Consider the following 24,005-nt stretch of genomic DNA (forward strand, 5'->3'; position numbering starts at 1 on the left):
AATTAAGAGAAATATTTTTGGTATAATACGTAAATATATACTCTCATTGTTGAAATATAACCTTATAATAGGTTTAAATGATTAATGAATTGGAGTAGGAGCGCACAGTTACGCTGTAGATCTCTTTTCGTAGGCTTATCTAACCTATACTTAGCTTCAGAAGAATCTCCGGAAAATGCATTGATGATGAGGGTAACTAATTCAACTGCTTTTTTCATTTCAATTGTGCCGATTATCAAATACTACTATCTCAATCACCACCAATCGTTTCTTTTCATCATATCTTTACATCGTTATAAATATGTGAATATTCTACCACTGGCTTAGTGTTACTGCACATAATGGAAGTACATTTATGTATAAATGTAGAAATTTATGCATCTAAACATGAGTGAAAGACTTCAATTATCTTAGCTAACGTTTTACCATAAATTTTCAAATTTGTTTTGAAAAATCTGATTTGGATGAAGTTTGCTTTAAAGATGATAATGTGTTTGGACATCAGTTTTCAAAACATATTTCACTTTTTATTTTTGAAAAAATATAAAATATGACTTATACCTACAAGTTCTAAAAATTATCACAAATACCCAACAATACGAATATCAATAACATTCATTATATTATCACAAACCATAGTCCTGAACATAAATAAATATAGTACAAAATTATCATTTTTAAAATGAATTACATAATACACTATCACATGACTTTAGAAGATAAAACAGTATTGTTACAAAATAATAAATGGTGGGCTCTTTTATAAATTATAAAAGTTTGAAGCAAGTTTTTAAAAACGTAATAGTAATATTTTGGGTCAAAACCAGCTCTTGGGTTTTGGGTTTTGGGAATTTGCCAAAACATGGATAAAATCTAGAACAAACATGTATTTGCCAAAAAAAAATAAATAAATTTTGGCAAAATGTATTGCCAAACGGGTCCTTATTTTCTAGATGTTGTTACTGCTTTTCTTTACATGGATTTTTCTTTCTACTCATATTTTGTGAGCCGAGTATCTATCGAAAATAACCTCTCTATCTTCACGTACACATTATTCTCCCTAGACCCACAAGTTGTTGTTGAACATGGCTAAATGATATTCACCATTCAAATCACCATTACAAATGGAATATAAATTATCTGTGAGGATTTAATCCCTCGAGTGAAACCTTTTTCTGCATTAATAAATAGTTGGGTTTATTCGGCCTAACTTCCCATATCGAGAAGCATTTAATCTCTTCAATGTCAACCATACAGGACATTCTTCTAGAGACCATCTTCACCAACTCTTACATGCCTTTTCTTCTTCTTATTGTTCTCAGATTACCATCTACATATAGCCAAGCTTGGCCAAAAATAAAAAGGTAGGTTCAAGCTGCTGCTCCGAATATCCGACCTCATCTCATCAACCACTAAAAGAAAAAGGAAATCTCCATTTTGGATAAGCTGCAAACTAAAATGGGGATAACAATATTTCCCACAGTTGAGAAGTGCACATCAGAAGGAAGAGAAAAACATACAGTAGTAGCAGACTTGGATGGAACTTTACTCCGAAGTTGTAACTCTTTCCCATATTTCGCCCTGGTTGCTTTTGATGTTTCTGGGGTTTTAAGGTTACTCTTTCTTCTCTTAGTCTTACCTCTTGCCGGAATTCTTTACTATTTAGTCTCAGAGTCAGCTGGAATCCAAGTTATTATCTTTACAACTTTTGTGGGGATGAAAGTTTCCGACATAGAATCGGCAGCACGTGCTGTGCTGCCAAAGTTCTATTCAGAGGATCTTCATCCTGAGTCTTGGAGAGTTTTTTCGTCGTGTGGAAAACGTTGCGTTTTGACAGCCACCCCTAGGATTATGGTGGAAGCATTTTTAAAGGACTATATAGGCGTGGACATAGTTTTAGGGACAGAGATTGAAACATATAAAGGTAGGGCAACTGGTTTTGTTAAGTCACCAGGGGTTCTTATTGGGAAGAAAAAGGCTGAGATTCTCCAATCGACGTTCGGAGAAACTCAACCTGAGATTGGATTGGGTGATCGTCATACTGATATTCCTTTTATGACATTGTGTAAAGAGAGCTACTCTGTGCCACCAAATCCAAAAGTAAAGGCTGTAACTTTAGATAAGCTTCCTAAACCTATTATTTTCCACGACGGCCGCCTTGTCCAAAAGCCAACACCACTAACTGCTCTTTATATTATTCTTTGGATCCCTTTCGGTTTCCTCCTTTCTTGCCTGCGAGTTATTAGTGCTTCACTCCTCCCGACCCCTCTTCACTACTACGCATTTCGGGCCCTTGGCGCCCGTCTCACCATTAAAGGAAACCCACCACCCCCTAAGAAATCCAAAGACCATTCTGGTGTTCTATTCGTTTGCTGTCATAGGACACTTCTTGATCCTGTTTTTCTCTCCGCAGTTTTAGGTCGCCCTATTCCAACTGTTACATACTCTCTTTCACGATTTTCTGAGCTTATTGCACCCCTTAAAACAATCAGACTCACTCGAGATCGTGCCTCTGACGCTTTCGTGATCAAGAAACTATTAGAAGAGGGTGATCTCACAATTTGCCCAGAGGGGACTACAAGTCGTGAACCATTTCTTCTTAGGTTTTCGTCATTATTTGCTGAGTTAACTGATGAGCTCGTGCCCGTGGCAATGGTGAATAAGATGAGTATGTTTTATGGCACAACAGCTAGGGGATGGAAATGGATGGACTCGTTTTTCTTTCTCATGAACCCACGTCCCAGTTATGAAATTACATTCTTGAAAAAGTTGCCGTATGAGTTCACTTGCAAGTCTGGGAAATCAAGCCATGAAGTCGCTAACTACATACAAAAAGTTATTGCTGAAAATCTTTCTTACAAGTGCACTACTTTAACGAGGAAAGATAAGTATATTGCTCTTGCTGGAAATGATGGCACTGTTATGAAGAAGCCTTGAATCAAGGTCTAAAGTATAATGGTTTGTTTACGTAGATAGAGTATCCTTTCAACAATTATGTAAAAGGTTGCTTGCTAAAAATATTTTGGAAATAATGGCTACCCAAATGTGTGAAATTCGAACTGCACATGCATGCAATATGCCAACTTCAGCATTTGGGTTTGAAGACTCAACTTGAGAACCGTATGTCTGAAGTTTGAAACTTCATACTCACGATTTTCTATTTTAGTTTCCCGGGGTTTGAATATTTTGATGATTTTGAGACAGTTAAACTTTAATTGCTTTATAAACTTTGACTATATTTTAAATAAGGGTCCTAAAATACGGCTATTTGTGCACTTCTCCAAATCATATCTTACGACGCTTCCTTAAGTAAGTAAGACCAAGAACTTAGAGAAAAAGAAGTATTTCTCCATGCTGATCATCTACTCACAATTTCAAATAAGTTGTGTGGCAATTTAGGCTACTTGTTAGTCCAGTCCATTAACAACTTTTTATCCAAAACCATTCCCAATTCAAAAGATTGATCAGTCACTTTTTTATGCGAGATTAGTTTATTTAAGTGGAATTATGTTCCTACTTACTTATTATAAATTTAAACTAAAAAAGGCAACATTTAAATCTATTTTTTTCCTAATCAGATACTTAATTGGTGGATAATAAAAGAAAATTAAGAAGGGAAAAAATCTCCCAAAATCATCGAGCATGGGAATGATAACAAAGTCGATGGATATAATTTTATTATATATTAGGTCTCTTCTTTCATAATAAAAAAAAATGAAAATATTTCATTTTAGGATCCATTCTACAGTGAAGAAGAAAATATATACTTTGTACTCAAAGAAAATGCAGGATTTACAATTTGCTGACAACGTGAATTTTGACGGTGAAGGTAAGCTTCAACCTGGACTTTATGCAATTTACTAATTTTAAGTGTGCATGTTTTTTTAATAGAAAACTTAATCTAATTTATTTATATGGTGTATTAATTTACGAATGTATAGATGGCCCGTGCCTTTAATTTTTACTTAAATCCTAAATTCAAGATTTTCAATTTAAATTATTTTTTTATGTATGAGATAGTAGACCTAATAATATAATGAAAGAATATTTGCCGGTTTTGTTAAAGTTCCCCATGGTTGCCGATTTCGGGAGATTTTTTTCCCTTTTTAATTTTCTTTTATTATCCACCAACCAAGCATCTGATTAGGGAAAAAAATAGACTTAAAGGTTGCCTTTTCTTAGTTTAACTTTTATAATAAGTAGGAACATAATTTTCCTTTTTCCCTTTTTAATTTTCTTTTATTATCCACCAACCAAGCATCTGATTAGGAAAAAAAAATAGACTTAAAGGTTGCCTTTTTTTTCGTTTAACTTTTATAATAAGTAGGAACATAAGTCTACTTATCAAGAAATAAATTAGCCCTGCATAAGTAATGTTGATTGTGTGACTCACATAGTAAAAGTAAAATTTCTCCTTAAGTAAGACCAAAAAGACTCCAAGAACTCATAGAAAAAGAAGTATTTCTCTATGCTAATCATCTACTCACAATTTAAAATAAGTTGTGTGGCAATTTAGGCTACTTCTTAGTCCAGTCCATTAACAACTTTTCATCCAAAACCGTTCCCAATTCAAAAGATTGATCCATCATTTTTTCAAGAATTTTCATTGGGTGTTCTTTTTAAAGATTGGTATTTAATTTTTGTCCCTGTTAATACAAGTAGTGTAAATATAGACACCCGCCTTGCCCTTTTTCCCCTCCTTCTTCCTCCTTCTCTATCGTCTTATTCTCCTTCTTTCTCCTTCTCCTTTTTGCAACAATTATGAGTACACATCAAAATTGAAAAATAATATGATACGTCTTGTAGAAGATTGAAAATCCATTGCTTTATTTTGTTGTCTTTTTGTTTGGTAATCTCAGGTTGTAAAAAAAAAAATAGAAAACTTTTGAAAGAGATACTAATTTAGAAAATGAATCCAGTGTATTTTATAAGGTACACGTAGCTATATCAACTATAAGGCTGCATTAAATATTACTGGAGCCTGGAGGTATCTCAGCCCTAGATAGATGGTCCACGTTGAATATAAACTCAAACTGAAGGCAAGCTCATTAGACTTCCGTACTTCATTATCGAAATAGATTTGTACTTTCCTTGCTCCGAAATTAATTATTTTTTTCAGGAGTGTGTTTACAAATTATCTTCCTCTTTTTTTCATTTCAAAATAGATTTATTTCTATGTATTATGATAGAGTACTATTCATCATTTTCTCATATCGATATACAATTTCCACATTTATCCGTGTTTTGCATTAGCGTTCATAATTAAGCTGAAGTGCTACGAGATCTGGATTGCATTTTTAAGGCTTGATGTTTACAATTGAGAGGATTTGGAAACTTGGTAACTAAAAGACTTAATCATTTTGAAAGAGGACCACATTAACACAATATCTCACGCGATTGTATTATCGCAAACATTTAGTAATTATGCTGCCAAACAATCTAACCTAGCCTACTTTGCAGCTGCCGAATTCTCCAAAGCTTGAAAAAAGAGCTAAACCTAATGTCTCTGCTACTTATCCTACTCTTAATGATAAACTGCAAGTCCAACGTTCAAATTGTTTTTCTTCTTCTTTTTGTTTCATTCTTATGAGGTTGCAATCAAGTGAAAACCTCTCTTCAAACTCCATTCACTTTCATTCCTAGTGTTTACCCTTAAAAATGGATAACAATTGATTTTATACGCGGTTTTAAGGATATGTGAACTAATTTAATACAAATAATTAATAACGTTAAATAAGTGAACTAAAAATAGAATAAATAACCAAACCAGTTGTGATGTTAGGTCCGAGCTCGGATCTGAGCTTAGAGATTGTTATGCCCTCGATTCGAAGCCAAATACCTATGAAGGACTATGAGCCAAAGCAAGAACTTTGAATAACTTTAGAAGCAGAGAAAATAAGTATATATTGCCTTGATATACGCGTTAAAATGTGTCTATTGAACAATAAAGTTTCCCTTTATATAGTAGGGGAGTTTTACCCTAACTACAATTCTAAAAAAGGTAAAAATCTTCTTTTTCGTCAATCACTGATCCACTGTCGATACAGGACGAGATCCACGCTGGGATATCCGGTTGGGTGCGGATATCACGGCCATTCATTAGTCGTGTACAACCGTTTGGTTATGCCTTCTGAGGTCTTGGAGCCTGAACCGGATTCGGGGGGCGTTGTCTTGATGGCCCTAGTGGTAAGCACATCGTTTGGGCTTGGTACGAGAGGTTCCTGGCTTCGATCCCAATTTCATGTAGTTATGTCCTTAATTCGTTTGCCCCACCGAGAAGTCGGGGTGCTCACTAGCCCCAATTTTACTCGTATACAGATAGTCCCCCTCGTTTTTCAGAGAGTAGATTTGCCGAAACGATAGATGAACCTCGGTTCCTTCCTTCATACGTCACGACCGAAACGATAAAGAAGTCAGAATGTCCCATCAGTCGTGTCGTTCTGACTTCGGACACGTGTCAACCACCGACCGGTTGTCTTCGAATTCAAAGCGTCGTGTACTTCACCTACAAAAGCTTCTACCCTCTATGCGTTTTCCACTTTCCGATCAAGCTTCCACCTTCGAATTTTTTAGCTATCACCAACTTCTTTTAAACCTTCATATCTTCAACCTCGATCTTCAAACTCTCATAATTGTTCTTAGGTTCTTACCCAGATTTTCTTCAAATCTTCATATTCTAATCTTCAGCCCTTTAACTTGTTCCTTCAAACCTTCGTATTTTTTCTTTAAATTTTCAAACTTTTTCAGATAGCAATGGCTAAAACGTCTAAATCAGTTCCTCAACAGGCAGCCTCTTCATCTTCATACTCGGCCACAAATGCTGAGGTGGCTGATCCCGAGGTGACTGTTTCTGAAGTGGCCGCTCCCGAGGTGGCTGCCTCCGGGACATCTCCCCTCGAGCCTGCCTTCGAGCCTCATATGAAAAGATTTATACCCGGGGGTTGCTCAATCACTGACGACTTCAAAGTCGAGGAACCCTTATCCAAATAGGACCGGGGTGAAGGAGCATCGAGGTATATATGCTTCATTACCGAAGATGACCTTCCCGTGGTCCGAGTGGACTGTAAATGGGAAGGCAAGGACGTAGTATTACCCGAGCCTAAGGAGGCTATTACTACCCACGTGGAGGGGTATTTAAGTGTTTACACTTACGCACTTTACATTGGGCCCGGTAGACCCAGTTGTTTTGGATTTTTGCAAGAGATACGAGGTGTGCCTTGGTCTAATCCACCCATCTCTCTGGAGGATCGTGATCCTCCTCCGTTATTTTGTGAATAATACCGAGTCTCGTCAGTTCACCATCGACCACCTGCTCTATCTATACGATCCCTGAAATTTCCAAGGGGAATTAATCAAGCTCACTCGCCGGGCCAGCAAGGCCCCCTTTTCGAGTATTGACGAAGACCGAGATCGAGGCTGGCCGGGGTGCTTTATTCGGGTGAAGACTGAAGACTTGATCCCTCCCGAGTTCATGCCATTCCCCGAGAAGTGGAAAGCATCTCATAAGTGCTACCTTTCCTTAAGTGTTAATGTTTCTTCATTTACTTTCTCATCATTCGTATTTATGATTGTGCAGCTGTTGCCCAGGTTCCAAATACGGTCCCCGGCTCAAGGAGTGGATCGAAGGCATCTGCAAACAAATGTGGTACTTCGAGCGCTCATGTCGCAATCTTTTGAAGGGCCGATGGGAGGCCCGTTCCCATGGTAAAGTTCTCCTTCAAACAACTATTACCGTGCTCTTAACCCACATTATACTGACCCCTCTTCTTCCTATTATAGATTTGCCTAAGACAACCAAAATTAGGCCTTTAGAAGGGGATAAGGATGTGTCCTTGTCCATTGATCCTTCCATTAGGAGAAAAGAAGAGAAGGAAAAGGAAATCTTCGGGCTCCCCGGGTGCTGAGGTAAAGCTAAAGAAGAGGCTGGCTCATAAGCCTAAGAAGAGTACCAGCTCCCGGGTGTCGGATTCTGACTCGCTTCTGTGGCTCAGGGATGAGTCGGAAGAAGATAACATTTTTGTTGCCCACGGATCGACCCCTCCTAGGGAGCAGGCGGGAGCTGAAGGGAAGATTCGTAAGGCCGAACTCCCTCAAACTCAAGAGAACGATATGGAGACGGGGGCTGGGACCCCCGAGAAGATGGCTCCGCTCCGAAGGAAGCGACTGGTGTCATATACATTATGGAGATGCCATACTACAATGAGTCCATGCTTGAGGAGGCCCAAGCAGGAAAATAGAAGTCTAGTGAAGGGGTTCATGGCGCAGACGAACCCCTTCATTCTTTCTTCGATGGTGTGGACTCGTCCACTTTGGAAGATTTGTTCGGGCTGCGAAACCTAGAAGTCCCAAAGAAGTACATATTTTTGAAAACTGGTTGGCCGAGTTCGAGCCCAAAATTGATTAATCAGTTTTTTGCTCTGAGTGTGGACCCCTGTCGCAAGAGAGCGGTTATTCTTACTGTCCCGGAGGATACTTGAGTTCTATCTGCTCTCATGGGTGTAGCCATCTACCTCCGATGCTTGGTGACCGAGGAGGACCAGGAAAAAATAAATGAGGTGGACGTGCCGTGTCTTTTCAATGAGGCGCAGCAGGTGCTGAACCGGGTAAGGCATCATTACGTCCTCTTAACGTTTACTTAGGTTTTCATATCTCTCACGACTTTCATTGTTCTGCAATCCTTGATACTTTACCACGAGAGCTTCCTCCGGTGCCGTTGCGAGGTCAATCAGCTTGAGCTCGAGCTCAAGGAGAAAGGTTGAAAGAGGGATATGTACAAGCCCCTCAGCGAGCAACAAGATAGGGCCATCAAGCACCTTCAACCGAGCTGGATAGGGATCAAAAGGAAGCTACGACCCTGAGGCGGGAACATGCCGACCTGGTCGAAAAGGTAAATGTCTTTGAAGTTAGAAACGAGGAAGTAGTCATAGTGGCTAACGACAAAACCTCGCAGGTCATACAGAAGATCAACCAACTCCGAATCGAGATGAACGAGATCCAAGTCATGGCCGATGGGTGGAAGAGAAAAATGGACTTGTTGGCTTCAAAGAAGGAAACAACCCCGGCAAAGCTGGCATCTGTCGAGGTTCAACTTTGGGTGGCGAAGGAGAAAGCTGACAAGCAGTCCTAGCTGAATGATGATCTCCGAGCATAGTTGAGCTCGGCTGTCACAGAGCGGGACACCCTTGGTGGAAAGTACGAGGTAATAAAGTCCAAATTGGAGACAACCTTTGTAGATGCCGAGGAGATGGTGGCCCAATACAAGGCCGATGTCGAAGCAGCTGAGGCCCGCTTGAAGACCAATGCCGAATATATGAGGCAGGTGTCTTGAAGGGAGACCCTTAAAGAGATTCACGCTCGAGTCTTCGACCTGTCGGCCGAGATCGAGGAAGCAATAAAGCTTGAGGCTGAGGCGAAGAAACTTTGCGAGCCTGAAAGTGTTGAAGGCTCTGAGGGTTATGAGGGATCCGAAGGCTCTGAGGGTTCTGGCGACGAGTCAAGCCCCGGTGAAGATCAGGCATGAATGCCTTAGAACTTTTTTAGTTTTTGTCTTGTGTATGTTTTTTGTTTATTTTGAGGCCATTTTTGTTGGGTCTTTGTAAATACATTCTGGAATATATAAAATTTTCCTTTTCGGCAATTTCGAGTCTCTACTTTTTTAGCATCTTTTCATAATTTCTATTCTTGCAAATATTTTTAACGCTTTAATTTGACTTAAAAATATTTTTCAAACCTTTGAAAAATGAACGACTTATTACTACTTAAAAATAAGACGATGCTTTTGTCGAGGTTAACCTTTAGCAGATTTTGAATTTTTATGAAGGTCTTATGTTCTGATTACGAGCTTAGGACGTCTCCGAGCCGTTTTTAGGGTGGCTGTAGCCTTTTGTGTTTAGGCACTACCTAATAAGTTTTGTGCCTCCAGGGTTTGGTAGCCCGAGTTGCCCGAACGTTTTTCGGATGACAGTTCCCGAGTAGGGGTAGCCCTTGGGCTCGATAGTCCCCGAATAGGGGTAGCGCTTGGGCTTGATAGTCCTCGAATAGGGATAGAGCTTGGGCTCGATAGCCCCCGAATAGGGTAGCCAATGGGACCTTAGGATCGATATTTTAAGAGGCAAAAATGCGTAATAGCAAGGTGGAAAATTTCTTTCATTTATGTGTGTAAAGTACATGATCGAAAGCATGTAAAAGCTTTAGACGATGCTTTTGTCGAGGGTAACCTTTAGCAGGTTTTGAATTTTTATGAAGGTCTTATGTTCTGATTACGAGCTTAAGACGTCTCCGAGCCGTTTTTAGGGTGGCCGTAGCCTTTTGTGTTTAGGCACTACCTAATAAATTTTGTGCCTCCAGGGTTTGGTAGCCCGAGTTGCCCGAACATTTTTCGGATGACAGTTCCCGAGTAGGGGTAGCCCTTGGGCTTAATAGTCCCCGAATAGGGGTAGCCCTTAGGCTTGATAGTCCTCGAATTGGGATAGAGCTTGGGCTCGATAGTCCCCGAATAGGGTAGCCCATGAGACCTTAGGATCGATGTTTTAAGAGGCAAAAATGCGTAATAGCAAGGTGGAAAATTTCTTTTCATTTATATGTGTAAAGTACATGATTGAAAGCGTGTAAAAGCTTGTATCATGGCTAAGGTGGCCTATGTGGGAACAGTTCACTTGACCATTTGACCCTTACAATAAATCCTAACCACTGAGCCTAAACTATTCGAGTACAAAGTTTTCTTCTTTCCTTGCTAAGAACTTTAATCCGAGGGTGATGGCCCCCAATATTCGAGGTCGATCTTGAGAGGGCTCTGATACTGTTGATGCGCCCATTGACTCCGATTTAAGACCGGACTTCGAATCTAAATTAAGCACAATTTACTGTTTTCTATTTAAAAACCTTGCCGAAAAACCCATTAGGGACAAAACCGGTTCAAGGGAAAAAGAGTGCAACGCGTGCTTGCAGACCTAATAGTCATATTCTCCCTTGGTTATTGTCTGCAAGTATCAGTACGATTCATAATATTATAAAAAAGTAAATGAGTTCATACCTTAGTAGTAGTACCGCTTTAAGTGGGTCACGTTACGGTTGTTCGGTAGTTGTGCACAGTTTTCTGGTTCGAGTTTGTACGAGCTTTTATCGGTATTTCCAACGACTCGATATGGTCCTTCCCAATTCGATCCTAGCTTCCCCTCATTGGGGTTTTGAGTATGCAGTGTTACTTTTTTTAACACCAAGTCCCCGATCTTGAAGTGCCGGAGGTTGGCTCTTCGGTTGTAATATCTTTCTATCCGCTGTTTCTGGGCAGCCAACCGGACTAGGGCTGCCTCACGCCTTTTAACCAATAGTTCTAAGCTCGTGAGCATGGTCTCACCATTAGATTCTTTGGTCGCATATTGGAACATGAGGCTCGGTTCTCACACTTCAACCGATATTAATGATTCGACACCGTAGACCAAAGAAAACGGGGTGGCCCAGGTACTAGACTTCGATGTTTTACGGTATGACCACAAGACTTCGAGCAAAATTTACTTCCATTTAACTTTGGCATCGGTCAACCTCTTTTTAGGATTTTGGAGTATGATCTTGTTTGTAGATTCTTCTTGTCCATTCCCACTAGGGTGATAGGGTATTGATAGTATCTTTTTAATCTTATGGTCTTCCAAAAACTTGTTTACCTTGCTGCCGATGAATTGCTTCCCATTATCACACACGATCTCGGTCGGTATCCCAAACCGGCATATTATGTGGTCCCAAATGAAGTCAATGACTTCTTTTTCCTATACTTTCTCACACTTTTGAGCTTCGACCCATTCGAAAAAATAATCGGTCATAAACATTATGAATTGAGCCTTACCGGGCGCCCACGATAGGGGACCGGCGATGTCCATTCCCCATTTGATAAACAGTCATGGGATAAGACCGAATGGAGTAGATCTCCGGGTTGATGGATCATCGATGCATGTCTCTAACAGCCATCACATCTTCGTACAAAGTACTTTGCATCTTTATCCATGTCGATCCAGTAATAGCCGGTTCTGATTAATTTCCAAACCAAAGATTCTGCCCCTGAATGTTTTCTGTAAGTGCCTTCGTGAACTTCTCTTAAGACATACTCAGTATCTGTCGGCCCCAAACATATGGCGAGCTGGCCGTCGAATGTTCTTCTAAACAGAGTCCCTTCGGACAGGCTAAATCTGGTTCCCTTCGTGCGTAGAGCTCTCGATTCTTTACGATCGGAGGGCAGCTTCCAGTTTTCAAATAATCTATGTATTCTTTCCTCCAATCCCAAGTTAAACTTGTCGAGTTTACTTCGGTATGGCCCTCTTCCCCCACTGACTTCATGAGATATACGACTGTTCTGGAATTCGTCATCATCAACGGACGATCCTAAGTTAGCCAGGGCATCGTTCTTAATCTCGAGGCACGTGTTGCAGGGTCCATGTCCGTTCATCAAGTGGGGAATGGACATCGTGGGACTCCTCCCAGCAGGACGAGGTAATATACGATTCCTTTTGGTTTTAACTGACTATTTCTCTAAATGGGTAGAAGCAGGAGCGTTCGCCCAGATACACGAACAAGAGGTAACCACCTTTATTTGGAGAAATATCATCTGCCGATTCGGCCTACCCAAGGAGATCAGTTGGGACAACGGACCCTAGTTCGCGGGAAAGAAAACTGCCAAATTCTTCAAGAAATGGCATATTAATAGGATATTATCAACCCCATATCACCCAGCATATAACGGGCAGGCAGAATTCTCCAACAAGACCATATTAAACATCATGAAGAAAAACCTCGAAGACGCCATGGGACTGTGGCTAGAGATACTCCCAGAAATATATGGCATATAGAACCATCCTGAAGATGAGCACATGAGAGACACCCTACTCTCTATTCTATGGGACCGAAGCAGTCATACCAGTAAAAGTCAGAGAACCCAGCCTAAGGTACTCCCATGAAAGGTGTACTAGTAATGACGAGAGTAGAAGGCAGGAACTCGATGATATCGACGGACGAAGAGATATGGCATACATAAGGATGGTCGCCCAAAAGCAACAAGCAGAACGTTACTACAACAAGAAAGCAAAAGTCCGACCGCTCAAAGTCAGGGACTGCGTACTCAAAGCCAAAACTCAAGCAAGGAAAGACCCACGGGAAGGAAAACTGGGAACAAAATAGGACGGCTCATACAAAATAATAGCCAAAGCAAACATGGGTTCGTTTCAATTAGAGATGATGAAAGGAAAGCAATTACCAAACAATTGGAACATCACCCACCTCGAATACTTCAACTTCTAAAAGGAAGAAGCGCCCCCAAGTTGTACTCTTTTTCCCTCACTTGAGTTTTGTCCCATTAGGGTTTTCTCAAGTATGTTTTTAATAAGGCGACGAAAGGGACACTTTGAGTCGAAGTATGCGAAGGAATGAATGTTTTCTCTTTCATTGCCCGACTCCTCAATAATCTCCAAGTCGAACAATGAAGAGACTAGATAGACTAGGACTGGGAATGGAATGCCATACAATGCCTAAAGATTGTAACTTTCCCCCATCATGTAATCAGAACAACAACGTCAAAGTAATAAAAACTTACATTTATCAAAACTGCCTTAACAAAAGGTTAAGTTCGACCGAGCTTGAACAACACCTATCGGCCCTCGACCGTACCTTAACAAAAGGTTAAGTTCGACCTAGCTCGAACAACACCTATCGGTCCTCGGTCACACCTCAAAAAAAGGTTATGTTCGACCTAGCTCGAACAACACCTTTCGGACATCGACCGCATCATAACAAAGGTTAAGTTCGACCCAGCTCGAACAAACACCTATCGGCCCTCTATCTCATCGTAACAAAGGTTAAGTTCGACCCAACTCAAACAAACACATATCATCCCTCCGCCGCATCTTAACAAAGGTTAAGTTTGACTCATCTCGAACAAACACCTATAGGCCCTCGGCCGCACCTTAACAAGGGTTAAGTTCAACCCAGATCGAACAACACCTACATTTAACAAAAGGTAAAAAAATCAACCAAGTTTGAACAACACCCATCGGCCCTCGACCACGATTTAACAAGAGGTTAAAATTCAACCAAGTGCAAATGACATCTATCGGCCCTCAGCCATGTTTCAATAAAAGGTTAAACTTAACCAAACGACAAGCTAAGTTTAACGAATTCCAAACCTAACCGATTGATCCCCAGACATACTCGATCTGTACAAACAATGGAGGGGATCTACCCCATAGCTATTCAATCCAAATCAAGGTGACAACAAAAGAATGAAGGAACAAAACACGCAAGGTACAGAAAAAAATTATAGCAAATACGAAAGACATAGATGAAAGCAAAAACCAACTTTGATATTTATAGACAAACATTTCTTACAAAGTCTCTTGAAGATGCAAGCTAAAATACACAAAATTATAAAAATAAAACTATTGTTGGCCATCGCCATCATGACCCACAACATCCTCACCTGTCCGGTCTTCAACACTATCACCACCCTAATTTTCAGCACCCTTAATGTCCTTTCTCGGAGGGTAAATATAATCGTACCATGCCTCATCCTCAAAATGATATATGGGGTCCTCCCCATCCTCATCTTCTCCGCCAAGGGTGAGGCGTAGCCGGGTCGTAGACACAAGCAACCCGAGCCTCGTGAGGCTTACCCCGAGCATCCTCAAAGTCTGTGGCATTAATAGAGCCCGCCACATGCAACTTATGAAGCACATCTGATCGGGCCTCGGCATGAATCCATTCTTCATACAACACAAAGGGGACATTGGGGATGCCAGAAGTCGTTGATGAAGAAGATCGTGTAAGAAGTTTGGCCTTCTCGGCCTTTAGAGCAGCAACTCGATCATACAGATCAGAGGTCTCTTTTTCCAACTCCCCAATCCTTTCACCGATCCGTTCTTATTTAGCCTTCGCCATCGACCAGTCATTTTCTCGATCAGAACGAAGGTTTAGGTTTACCAATTCAAGGAACTCTACAATTCTTCAAGCCTCCGATCGAGTATAATCTACCTTATTAAGCTCCTCCTGCTTCTCGACGACTAAGCCATTGAGAGCCTCCACCTTGAATTTCCACTCTTCAAGTTGACCTCACAGCTGTACCACTTGGGCTTAGAGATCACTGCATTGAGCCTCTATTCCCTTACAAAGCTCAAGTTCCTCCTTTTTGCTCCTCAGCGTCCCTTCAAGGATGCTACATTTCTCCACCACCTATATTAACTCCTCGTCTCTCTTCTTTAAGTCTTCTCTCAGGACCCGCACATCGCCGCCTTCGCGAAGATGACACTGGAACTCTCGGTACTTCCCAAGGCACGTTGTATACTTATCTTTCAGCTTCACGTAAATTACTTTACGTCTCTTCTCCCGACGAGTGTTCTCAATCTCCAGAACAAACCATCTACAAACTAAAGAAAAAGAGTTAGAACTTGCAAAGAAACTAATGCATAAAGAAAAGAACAGACAATAGTCGTACTTACTCGGAGAGCGAGACCATCAATGTTATTCTAAAGTGTTCCATCATTTATTATCTTGAGGGTCGTACCCTCAATCTAAAAAAAAAGAGGACCGAGGGCAGGGATTACGTCATCGATATTTACAAGCAGATTACAATCCAATGGGATCACAATAGTTCTGGATCCCCTTTACAACCTCACCTCGAGTTGAGTAAGTCCCTCATCGATCATCCTCAACTCGTCCATATCCATATCAAAGTTAGATCCGGCGTCATCTTCAGTAGAAGAGGGGACATCAGCAGAAAAAGGGACATCCACTGCAGCCCTAGAAGACGAAGCCTCATCTTGCCTCGGTAGTGTGAGGCAGTCGTCATACATCCCGCCTTTGACCATCTCCCTCGCAGGATGCATCGATGCACTCATGCTCATCTCCTCCAAGTGCGCGACCTCGGAGCCCAACCCAGTGCTATCTCCAATATGCACTGTGGCCGTCTCTCAAATAACGAAGTCACCCTTTTTGAAGTCGACGGCTACTGGCCCTTCTCCTCCCGTATCTATGGCTTTTCTCTTACGCGATATTAGACTAATGTCCTCAGAAGAGACATCATCGTCCTCATCAATCAACAAAAGGAGTTAAGGAGTCAAAGTAGAGGACGAAATGGGGACAGGTTCTGGGACTGTAGCGGCCGAGGGAGGGGTAGGCACAAAAGCAACAGTAGTCACAATAGGGGCAGAAGCCGAAGGGGTAGAAGCCTTCCTATGAAAGGATGGCACCGGTGCCCAGCTCCTTCGAGAAGACCCCCTACCTGGGAAAGAAACAAACATTTAAGTTAGCAAAATGAATCGGCGTACAACAAGAAATGAAAATACCACGGGCAAATAGAAAAGGTTATTTGTTAAAGGAAGAGCCGGTCTGAGCTTCTTGATGAAGCACAGCCAGTCGTAGATCCCTACAAGGTGGGGGAGGACTTGCTTGACCCAGTAAGAAATGCATATGACTAAAAGGGGAGGCTGATTGTTTGCTATAAGGAAAGGGAAAGTCCTTCAATTAATTTCGAGCAAGTAAAGGAACACAAATAAAAAATGAGCACTTACGTGTGTAATTCCAAGCCTCGGGAAAGCCATCGGCGTTAGCCACTACATCTTCTATCTTGACATAGAAAACATTGAGCCAGAACTGGTAATTGGCCTTATCGTCTGTCATCTCAACCAAACATTTGCCTCCACGATGGAGAAGATTCAAAATCATTCCCCTATAGAATCTAGGGGTGAAGAGATGAACCTAATGCTGCAGCGTCAGCTCGACCCCGGCCAGCTCGGCAAATTTGGTCAGCATTCTAATAATTTTATAGACATACGGTGCAAACTGAGGAGGGCAGACGCCGTAGTGATGATAGAATTCCTCCACCAACAGAAGGAGGGGGAACGAATTATCAATGAGGAAGGGATAAGAGTATAGAGCGCAGTACCCAGGGCGATGAACCTGGACCACGTCCTCACCAGTCGGGATCAGTTCGCTTTGGTTTGGAAGGGCGAACATGGCCTTGAGTTATGCCAATTCTTTAGGCATCATCGTCGATTGGAAAATCCCAGGCGCGGTGTCCGGTAACTTGTTACGGTCAGACCTAACATCAGGATTGTGTGGGATTATTTCTTCTATTGACAGGAATGCTTCATCATCAACAATTCCGGAAGCACCCTCCCTATGAGAAAGAAACACAACTGCTAAATGAGCAATGCAGCTCCCTTCACCAATGTTTGATGGTAAGTTAGACATGATGCAAAGTAGTAAAGAAGAATAACAGGCGGGAAATGATGGGGATGAAGCAAGGCAACGGAGTGAGGAAAGGAAGTTTAGAGAAGATAGCAATAAGAATGATGGTGCTCTGGAAAGTTAGGAGAAAAAAACTTCAAACTCAAGTCCAAAAATCTCAATTTATAGAGATCATGACACTAATCCTAAAAATAGCTCGTCATAATTTGCACCAGAATCGAACAGCTGATCCAATCAAGGGTCACACATGAATCGAGGTAACGTATCCGGAAAATGCATCACAATGATGCTTGATGTCATGGGTGTTATTCTATTCCATGGACATGATAACTCCAATAAATTACCCGGGAAACTTGAGGTATTTGAAATATGCGGCCCACAGAGGGCCACATGGCCTGTTCGATACGACCATTATGACTCTTGTAGCTTACTCGATAAGTTTGATCGAAAGTGAAAGTATCCGCTCATTAAGCTCATCTGCGAGGATGATTTCAATAAGCGGAGGGACTAACTATATGGGTCAAAACTTATCTCTAATATGATTAAAACATGTTAACATTAAGGAGGCATTCACAGACTGCCATGTGTCACCAACACAACTCCAATGAAGACCTGCCTAAGGTCGAAGTGGTTCCAAAAGATGAATGTTGCGGTCGAAGAATCAACAAGGATTAAGGTCGAGAAGTCGTCATATATCAATGCTGAGGTCGAGCATCCTAGACAGAGCTATAACGGCTAGTTTTAAGATAGGACACTAAAGAAAATATTCCAATAGATATTCTCCGTACCTATACTATTAGGGTTTCAAGGAATATGTTTCCTATAAATAGAAAGAGACACAATGATAGGGGACATAAGATATTTACTTGTAAGAAAACACATTGACTCTAAAGAGAGAATCTGGTCATATTACAAGCATACAAAAACAACCTTTTTAGTAGGACTCTTCTTTAGATTTTTCACTCGATCCAAGAACAACCTGGGTGTTCTAAGGCTCATCAATCATTATTAGTTTTCAAAAAGAATATTCACAAATCTCATCCCTTTTTGGGTGACTCACACTTTTATATTTACTTAAATATAATTTATTTCTATTTAATGCTATCTTTCATCTTTTTGGATCATTGAATATTGTTATTAGCGAGTAGACTTCACGCACCACCAGAACATATATACCAAGAAAAGAAGAATTAGTTCTCTTTAACCGAAAAGAATTTAATAATAACTCTCCCAACGACTTGTAATGGCTAACTAAGCGATTAAACTTCACGCACCACCAGATGGACCCGTTGGACGGCGCCATACCAGTGTGTTTGGATGGTCAATCACTCTCTCCTTTGATGGTGAACCAAACTACTGAGGGAATTGTTACAACACAGACCTACTCTACAATAATAACGACATCACCAAGCTCATCAATGATCTCAAGCCGCCATGAGTGTGAATCAGAGATTGCTAGAAATACTACACACAATGGAATGCCGACAGTGATTTTCAAAGCTTCAGACTACTACAAAATTATTGCAGCTAAGTGTAAACTCACAATTGTCGGCATGTTCCTCAAACCAAGGCCCCAAATTGATCGATTTAGGTCTAAGTTAAGGAATTAATTCCGCTTAAGGGTTCGACAAAAATTGGAATTTACGACAACTATAATGTGTTTCTAAATTTTACTAATGAAGATGACTTCAATATTATTTGGTATAAGCATGTTATTGAAATTTATGGCATGCAAATGTGGCTTCAAAAATGGTCGCCGTATTTCAAGCTGGAAGAAGACTTGCCTTTTGCTCATGTGTGGGTTCTTCTACCCGACTTACCTTTTCATATGCATACTTGAAATTATGTCAAACAGATAGTGAGTTCGGTTGGCACACCACTAGAAATGGATGCTGCTACAAAATGCAAAACTAGGCCTAGTATGGCGAAAGTTAGAGTCGAGATAGACTTGCTAAAGTCACAACCAGAGTCAGTATTTTTAGGTTTGGAAAATGATAACTCTCATCTGAGAGGACATGTTTAGACATTGGAGTATGATAATATCCCTAATTATTATAAATATTGTAAAAATCTCGAGCATTTAATGATTAATTGCCGGGTCTTGGAAAGCAAAAGGAATGCCGAGACTAAAGCAAATAAAGTTCAAAATAATGCCCCTTCTAAGGTTAATATTGTTGCAGAAGTTGTAAGTGGAAACATACATACCAATAAAGGATAGGTTAGTAGAACCAACAGGAAAGATTAAAACATACATGTTATGGGGAACAACAAAGATAAACAGATAGCACCTGAGATTGAGGTTGTTGTCAGTTATAATTCCAATAGCAGCAGCAAGGAAGGCAATGATAATGAGGAGATTACTACTACAAAAGCTAGAACTGGAAGAACAAGAAAAAGACTAAAATGGAATTTCCTAAATAGAAACCCAAGGTTATCTTCAAAGCCAAAAAGAAGAACGTTGTTAAAGCCATAGTGAGTGATAATGAATATCTTAAACATGAAGTAGAAAATATTGATATATCAGGAAATGAAGAATACCACCAAGAAGTTGATGTGAAGAATAGTCATAGGGTACAAAACCAAAAAGAAATGGAGGCCAGCAGTAACAATCAAGATATGGGGAGTAACCCAACACTTGAGACAAAGTTCAAGAATCTAGAAATATTCAAGAAAAAAAGAAAGCAATAAGATGATCAAAGTTCTTGTAAGGTACAAGACAATAAAAAGTAAGATATTGTTCAAGAATCTACCAATATTCTTGACAAAAAGAGAGAAACAAATATTTCAAGAACTCAACAATACATAGAAGCAACAAATAAATCACAATGCGGAGATGCAAAATGTGAATCAAGAACATTCTGATGAATCCAGCAGCGTCCCTTCAGAAATTAAAGCTCCTCTAGGACTGAACCTTGTGGTTCATCTGAACGTTGAACCTATCCATCTGCACTCTAACATCAATAAGGGTAGGGAACAACCTGGACAAATTATTGAAATGACTTCACCAAATGGTAAAGTCATTACAACATGGTCACCTGTGAGGCAGAATCAAGACCCTCCAGGAAATATTTGAAATGATGATGGCTTCTCCCCAGTTATAAAGGGAAGAAGCAGGAGGAAAAAGAATGGCAAGAAAATACCAGAAAAATATCCCCTTTACTAAAAAAGGTAGAACAAAGTAGCTACTTCTCTTTTATTCCATGATTAGAGCAATGTTTTGGAATATTAGGAGAGCTAAATAAAAAACGGTCATTCATAGGCTCAAACATCTCATTACATATCATAAAGTGGATTTTATTGCTATTTTAGAATCTTTTGTAAGTATGAACAAGATTGAAGGCTATATGAAGTATCTGGGATACCAACATTTCATCTCTAATATAAATGGTATGATTTGGTTCCTTTGGAATGGAAATTACCACACTTCAGTTATTGACAACAAGGATCAACAAGTCACCATCAAAATGCAGTATGGGGTTGCTGCCACTGATCGCTATATCAATGCTGTGTATACCAAGTGTACATCGAAAGCTTTGGAGTAGTCTCGAATGGGTTTATTCTCAAATTAATGGTCCTGGTGCATTGGAGGTGAATTCAATGTAATTATAGATCTTGAGGAAAAGGTTGGAGGCAAACCATATATAATGAACAGAAGTTTTGATTTCAGTAACTGCATGGACACATGTAAAGTTATAGATTTAGGATTTGTGGGTCCTAGTTTTACTTGGTGTAATAACAGAAAACCAAGGAAGAGGATCAGGAAAAGGCTTGATAGAGTCTTTATTAATGATCATTGGGCTCAACTTTTCTAGAGTAATATGGTTAAACACTTAGCGAGATCTGGTTCGGACCACAAACCACTCCTCATCACTTGCCAAAAAGATCACTAAAATGGTATTAAATACTTCGGGTTCTTGGATTTTTGGGCAGACCACCCTACCTTCATGCAACTAGTGAATGAGGTTTGAAACTCTCATATCAGTGGAATTTCTATGTGCGTGTTCCAACAAAAATTGAAGCTCCTCAGTAGGAAGTTGTGTCTATGGTCTAGACAGGTAGTGGAAAATATTTTTGATCAGGTCAATCAGTGGGAGGCCAAGATGTAGAATCTTGAAGATCTAGATCTACTTCACAACAATGAGCAATTTAGAGTAAATTTAAACAAGGGCCAAGATGAATACATTAAATGGCTTGGAATGCAAGAAGCTCTTCTGAAACAAAAAGCTCAAATCAAGTGGACGGAAGAAGGTAATTGCAACATTAAATATTTGTATTCCTTTTTCAGGGACAAGAGAAGGAGACTTCAGCTTCACAGAATAAAGAATCACATAGACAAATGGGTTAAAGGTGATAAAATATAGCCAAAGCCGCAATTCATCATTTTGAGCATATTTTCAATCTACAACACCAGTCCATGGAGCATGACATTTTGGATAACATCTCTTGTTCTATCAATAATGAAGAGAGTGACATTTTTACCTCTATTCCTAATTTAACGGAGATCAGAGAAGCTGTATTTAGCATGAGCTCCTCAAGTTTAGCTAGCCTTGATGGCTATAACGATACTTTTTACCACAAATATTGGGATATTATTAAGGAGGATGTCAAGAATCAAGGGTAAGAATCTCACTAAGTTCTACTCTCATACTTGTCTTGTACTAATCCCAAAAGTTGAATCACCTTCTAATTTTTGTGACCTTAGGCCTACCAACCTAATTAACTTTTTCAGTAAGATTATTTCCAAAATACTCTCTAGAAGGCTCAACCCAATGCTTGATAAGATCATCTCTCATAATCAGAGTGACTTTGTAAAAGGTAGAATGATCACTGAAAGTGTTCTTCTAGCCAAAGAGTTGATTCAAGGCATATCCCAAACCAACAGAGGTGGTAACATGATCATAAAGTTGGATATGGCTAAGTCCTATGAGAGGATGTCATGGAATTTCCTTATGGCTGTTATGAGAAAATTTGGTTTTTCTAAAAGCTGGATTGATATCATATGGAGGCTAGTGTAGCGACCCAGCCGGTTGTTTCGAGAGTTATAGCCCTGTTTCTCCCATTTCTACTTTTTTTGTTTTATTCAGCTATATTATATTATATCAGATTAGTTAGAGGTGACTGAGTGGAGATGTTCGCCTGCTTAGTGAATTATTGGGGTGTATGTAACACCCCGAAAAATTTCGAAGTACTTAAGCGCTATGAAGAAAGTTGATGTGCGCTAATTATATTATTTTGTATGCAGACGAGGACTATTAATATGATGGATATCAATTGGATATGATAATAAGTATACGTGGCATATTATAAGTGATGTGGGGTCTAAGGAGAGCCCTAAGTCCAAGTCAAGTTGGAAATTTCATGATAAACTAAAGTTTCAAATGGGTACGCACAAGACCAAACTTTGAATGAGCATATCTACATATATATAAGGATTTATGTGATGATCTACCTATAAAATAAAAGATCTTCAAGTCTAATTTCTAACGCTTTAAACCGTTCGTCATTTGTACACTCCTACAAGAAGTTATGACCACATTATCAAAGGCTGGCAGAATGTGATTCTGCGGCCAATTCTGCGACCGGAGAACCATTATGCGATTGCAGAAGTGGTTATGCGACCGTAAAACTGGTCACAGACCTGTCCAGTGAAGCCCATTTTTGGGCATCGATTTTGCGGTACATTGTGCGACCCGCATAAAAATTGTGCGGTCCATTATGCGACCGCAAACCTGATTTCGGAGGGTTAATTTTCCATTTTTATAACCCGACCCCATTTTGATAAATAGCCTTTGGGGCTTATTTTGGGGTATTTTTCTGAGGGTTTTAGACAGAGGTAAGAGCATTTTAGAGAGAGAAGGAGGAAATATAACATTCTAATCATCCAATCTTGCATCAATCTTCAAGAATCAAGGAATCCAATCACAAGATCTTCATCTAAGAGGTAAGATTCAAACCCCTAGTCTTCAATTTCGAGTTTGGGGTGAAAGATTGGTGATTGGGAGTATGATTCTTAGGTGTAAGAGTATTATGTATATATGTTTGTACCAATAAGGTTTGTGGGATGATTGTTGATCTTAAATAAGTAAAGATTGGGTTATAGAATGAAGGAAATCTTGTAGAAGGACCTCGTAACCAAATTCGCACACCTAGTGTTTGATAAAATGTTGAAATGAGCTTAAACCGTGAATACCTTCCTAATTTATGCTCAATTTTGTTATGTCTCAAAATAGATTCGGATTGCTAGAATTTTCGGTATGTTGTATTAATTTAAAGAAAGCTTATGTTGGCTAAACTACTCTCTTAGAATTGAATTCTGTGATGTTCCCGTAAGTTTCAAGTATAGTTGTATCAAGTTTTTTATTCTATGTTCCGAGTTGTTCCCAATAAATTTAATTGTCCCGAATAAGCAAAGTGTCAAAAATTATGTATTCAAAACGTGTTCTGAATATTCCTATCACATTATGTTATCTTTTGGGAATGTGTTCAAGAATGATATGTGCATTAAAATGCTATGTATTTGAGTCGTGCTTCAAATAAAGGTTATGATGCCAAATTGTGTGAGAAAATTCCAATATGCTTAAGACTCTTAATTGCTCATATGTATACCTAAAGTCTTGATTGGAAATGTCTTATTGTTGATAATCTATAAAGATGGTTGGAAGTGAAATAAGTGAATTGGGGATATAAATTGTGGCCAACGTTCAAAGAGTGAAAGTTATACTTATGGCCAATGGTGCCAATGAAATGAAATGATGTGAGAAAGGTTATGAAATGAGCCTTGA

The 24,005-nt window shown here is 39.8% G+C and overlaps 1 protein-coding gene across 1 annotated transcript; it reads left to right on the plus strand.

Annotated features, from left to right (window-relative positions):
* Positions 1-1,245: 1,245 nt before the first annotated feature.
* Positions 1,246-3,064, plus strand: LOC104107301 (glycerol-3-phosphate acyltransferase RAM2-like). Its single transcript, XM_009616066.4, has one exon. The coding sequence runs from the start codon at positions 1,459-1,461 to the stop codon at positions 2,935-2,937; it is 1,479 nt and encodes a 492-aa protein (XP_009614361.1). The 5' UTR covers positions 1,246-1,458; the 3' UTR covers positions 2,938-3,064.
* Positions 3,065-24,005: the final 20,941 nt, after the last annotated feature.

The sequence above is a fragment of the Nicotiana tomentosiformis genome, chromosome 2 (genome assembly GCF_000390325.3).
Source record: "Nicotiana tomentosiformis chromosome 2, ASM39032v3, whole genome shotgun sequence".
In the NCBI taxonomy this organism is placed as follows: domain Eukaryota; kingdom Viridiplantae; phylum Streptophyta; class Magnoliopsida; order Solanales; family Solanaceae; genus Nicotiana; species Nicotiana tomentosiformis.

Bases quoted from the DNA above. Each gene is read 5' to 3' on its own strand.
- LOC104107301 (XM_009616066.4), top strand. From the start codon at position 1,459: ATGGGGATAACAATATTTCCCACAGTTGAGAAGTGCACATCAGAAGGA.